Genomic DNA, 3,888 nt, shown 5'->3' on the forward strand with positions numbered 1-3,888 from the left:
CTAAAAACATTTTCAACGAAAAAGTATATAGGCCGGGCGCAGTGGCTCACGCCTGTAATCCCAGCACTTTGGGAGGCCTAGGCGAGAGGACTGCCTGAGCCTGTGGGTTCGAGACCAGCCTGAACAACTTGGTGAGGTCTTGTCTCTACAATAATTCAAAAAATTAGCTGGGAATGGTAGTGCGTGCCCATAGTTCTGGCTACTTGGAAGGCTGAGGTGGAAGGATCACTTGAGCCCAGGAGATCGAGGCTGTGGCGGCCATGAGTGTGCCACTGTACTCCAGCCTGGGCGATAGAGTGAGACCTTGAGTGGAAAAAAAAAAGGTATTATATATATTAAAAGAGAGAACAGTCACTGTCAAGACTCAAATTGGTGGCTTGGAAGAACAAATGGAAAGAATACTTCAAAACACAGAGCAAATAATATGAAGAGATGGAAAATATGAGGCTTGGAGACTAGGTCCAGTAGGCTTAACATTCAAATATATCTGTTCCAAAGCAGGCAAAGGAATAGGCAGGGGAAAGGCAATGATGACAGAAGAGACTATTTGCTGACCTGAAGCAAGATCTGAGCTTGTAGACTGGAGGGGAACAGGAAGATACAACAAGGAAAGACACCTGCAGGCATGAAACTCCCAAATTCTAAGGTTAAAGGAAAACTTTTTTTTTTTTTTTTTGAGTCGCAGTCTCACTCTGTCGCCCAGACTGGAGTGCAGTGGGTGCTCCCGGCCACTGCAGCCTTGACCTGCGGGGCTCTGGCGATCCTTCCGCCTCAGCCTTCCAAGTAGCTGGAACTACAGGTGTGTGCTACCACGCCCGGCTTATTTTTTGATTTATTGTAGAGATGAGGTCTCGCCAAGTTGCCCAGGTGTGTCTTGAATCCGTGGACTCAGGCAATCCTCTCACCTCAGCCCCCCAAAGTGCTGGGATTATAGGCGTGAGCCACTGTGCCTGGCCAGCATGGGACTTTCTACCTGCAACACTAGAAGCTAAAAGTGGGAACACGGAGCAAAAAAGGATGGCTATCCAGGAACCTCACACCCGGCTGAAAAAACACCCACCTGTCAAGGGCAAAAAAAATCTGTCTGGAGAACCGAAGGACTCAGAGAGTCTATCTGTCTCATACCTCACCTCAGGGAGATATTCAAGAAAGATTTGGTTACAGAACGGAGAACTCAGGATAGAGGAAGGTGAAGAGGAAAAAGAACAAGTAGTGAGCAACAGACCTGAAAAATACCATACAGTTAAATGGTCATTGAGATTGGTTGACATCTAGTTACATCTAGAACCATAAGTTCCAACCTATCTCAGCAAAACCTAGGAGTACCAAGTAAAGTGTGAGAGGCAACCACAAGTATTCTAGAAGTCTCTCTGATTGGTAGAAGTGACAGAACATGAACACCTTAATGGAAGAAATAATGGGTCTAATTTTCCAATAATGATAAAGAAACGTGCTTTATTATTATTGCTTGGAAGAACAGGTAATGATCAAGAGAATGGAACAATTATCGTAGGACTTCCAAAATAACAGTGGAGGAGGAGAAATGGGACAGATAGTAACATAATCGAAATGGCGAACTCATGGAATGAATAAAGAACATGCAATGAGAGAAAAGAAGTGAGAGCAAATGTACCATTCCTTCTGCTTATAGAATCATAGTTTTTTTGTTGTTTTTTTTTTGAGTTGGAGTCTCACTCTGTTGCCCAGGCTGGAGTGCAGTGGCACACTCACGGCCACCCCAGCATCGACCTGCTGGACTCCTGCGGATCCTTCTGCCTCAACCTTCCGAGTAGCCGGAACTACAGGCTTGTGCTACCATGCCCAGCTGATTTTTTATTTATTGTAGAGATGAGGTCTTGCCAAGTTGCCCGGGATGGTGTTGAGCCTGTGGGCTCAGGTAGTGCACTTGCCTTGGCCTCCCAAAGTCCTGGGATTACAGGCTGAGCCACCAAGTTCAGTCAGAATCATAGTTTATTCAAAATAAAGCATAAAAAAGAGGGAACAAAGAATAGATAAGACAAATAGAACACAGTAGAAAGATAAAATTTAAACCATATCAAAAATTATATTAAATGTAAATGGTATAAACACACCAATTAAAAAGCAGGTATTCTCAGATGGGATAAAATGTAAGATCCAGGCCAGGCTGGTGGCTCCCAGCACTTTGGGAGGCCGAGGCAAGAGAATCACTCGAGCCCAGGAGTTCAAGACCAGTCTGGGAAACATAGCCAGACCTCATTTTTACAAAAGATACAAAAAAATTAGCCAGGTGTGGTGGTGCAGACCTCTAGTCCCAGCTACTTGGAAGGCTGAGGTGACTATGTGACCTCTCGAAATTGCCAGAGGTTGCCGGGAGTGGAAGGATTGGAGGGGCATGGATAGTGAGCTAGAGAGGGGGCAGAGGTGGAAGAGGAGTTGAGGTTAGGTTTTGGGGGGGGAGGTGGTATAGAGAAGGTAAGGCAGGATGTCACCCAAGATTGTCAGCCCCTCCTGCCACAAAGTCTTGCCTCTGCAGACGCAACTCTTCAGTAGTTCCTGTTACAATGTGGTTCTTCAAGAAATAACGAATTAACAAATGAGTAAAAAGGGAGATAAAGAGTTTATTGTCATCCTGTAAGGAGTACAAAGTCAAGAACCAAACCCTTCTTAGATCTTAGTGGGTCCAGTTTCTCTGAATCCCCGGCTATTCACCAAATCTGCAAGGTCCCTCAGGTCTCCCCAGATCTGATCAGTCAGGGAGTAGGAGGGTCTCTTGTGCCCAGTCCTTGGGGATGGGGCCTCAAGAGTCACCCCCATACTGGAGTCTGTGCCCAACTACCCACAGGCTCACAGACCTCAGGCCTTGCAGTTCTCTGGTGGGGTCTTGCATGCAGGCCCCTTTGACTCCGAGCTAAGTCTGGCAAGGCAGAGTGGAGCCGCGGTCCCAGGCATTGCAGGCAGAAAAGAACTTGGAGGTGTCATCTGGGCAGTGAGGGTGTCCTGACCCCTAGGTATGGCAGGACCAAGATCGAGGTGTCACCAGCCCCCAGAAGGTTGTCTGAGTCAGAGAAGAGAGAATTGTAGACGAGATCATTTCTGGTGACACACCCTGTGCATCCAAGACATGGGCGCCCTTCCTCCCCAGGCCAGGCCCTGGCACCTGCCCATGGCTGTTGAACTGGGGAACAAGAGGGGGCTGGCTATTGGGAAGGAGAGGTGTGTCCCCTGGATGGGGTGCTGGGCAAGGGTTGCGTCTCTTACCTGGGACAAGGGACAGTGCCGCCGTGCGTACCACTCCTGGCAGTACAGGCTAACCAGGATTCCCTGGCCCAGAAAGAGTATGGTCCACATCAGCACGTTCCACGCGGGGCCAGTGTGCCGGTCATGCATGGTGAAGTTCAGCAGCCCTGGTACAGGAGGAAAGGGCTTCACCCAAACTCCAGAAACCTGCGCCTGGTCTCCTTGGCTTTCCTCCCACCCTGGGGTACTGGGAGGAGATGGAACAGGAAGGTCTTGAACTCAGCTGCAGGACCTCCTGGAGATCTCGAGTGGTTGGTGTAAAATCAGGAATCTGCATGTCAATATCCTGAATCTAGACCAGATGTGGTGGCTCACACCTGTAATCCCAGCACTTTCGGAAGCTGAGGCGAGAGGATTGCCTGAGCCCAGGGGTTCAAGACCAGCCTGGGCAACTTGGCGAGACCTCATCTCTACAATAAATCAAAAAATTAAGCCGGGCTCGGTGGCTCAGCCTGTAATCCCGCGCCTTTGGGAGGCTGAGGTGAGTGGATTGCCTGAGCCCGCGGGTTCGAGACCCACTTGGGCAACTTGGCGAGACCTCATCTCTATAATAAATCAAAAATTAAGCCGGGCTCGGTGGCTCAGCCTGTAATCCTGCGCCTTTGGGAG

The 3,888-nt window shown here is 48.9% G+C and overlaps 1 protein-coding gene across 1 annotated transcript in view; it reads right to left on the reverse strand.

Annotated features, from left to right (window-relative positions):
* Window positions 1-2,574: 2,574 nt before the first annotated feature.
* The window catches only part of SOAT2 (sterol O-acyltransferase 2), a 20,734-nt gene continuing 19,420 nt past the window's right edge, over window positions 2,575-3,888 (reverse strand). The window contains exons 14-15 of the mRNA XM_008067289.1: window positions 3,241-3,386; window positions 2,575-3,037 (exon numbers count right to left, since the gene is read on the reverse strand). Of these exons, the coding sequence (XP_008065480.1) occupies window positions 2,987-3,037; window positions 3,241-3,386 (197 nt within the window). The 3' untranslated portion in view covers window positions 2,575-2,986. The remainder of the gene's footprint in view (window positions 3,038-3,240; window positions 3,387-3,888) is intronic.

The sequence above is a fragment of the Carlito syrichta genome, unplaced genomic scaffold, assembly GCF_000164805.1.
Source record: "Carlito syrichta isolate Samal-C Ts95f unplaced genomic scaffold, Tarsius_syrichta-2.0.1 Scaffold309471, whole genome shotgun sequence".
NCBI lineage: Eukaryota > Metazoa > Chordata > Mammalia > Primates > Tarsiidae > Carlito > Carlito syrichta.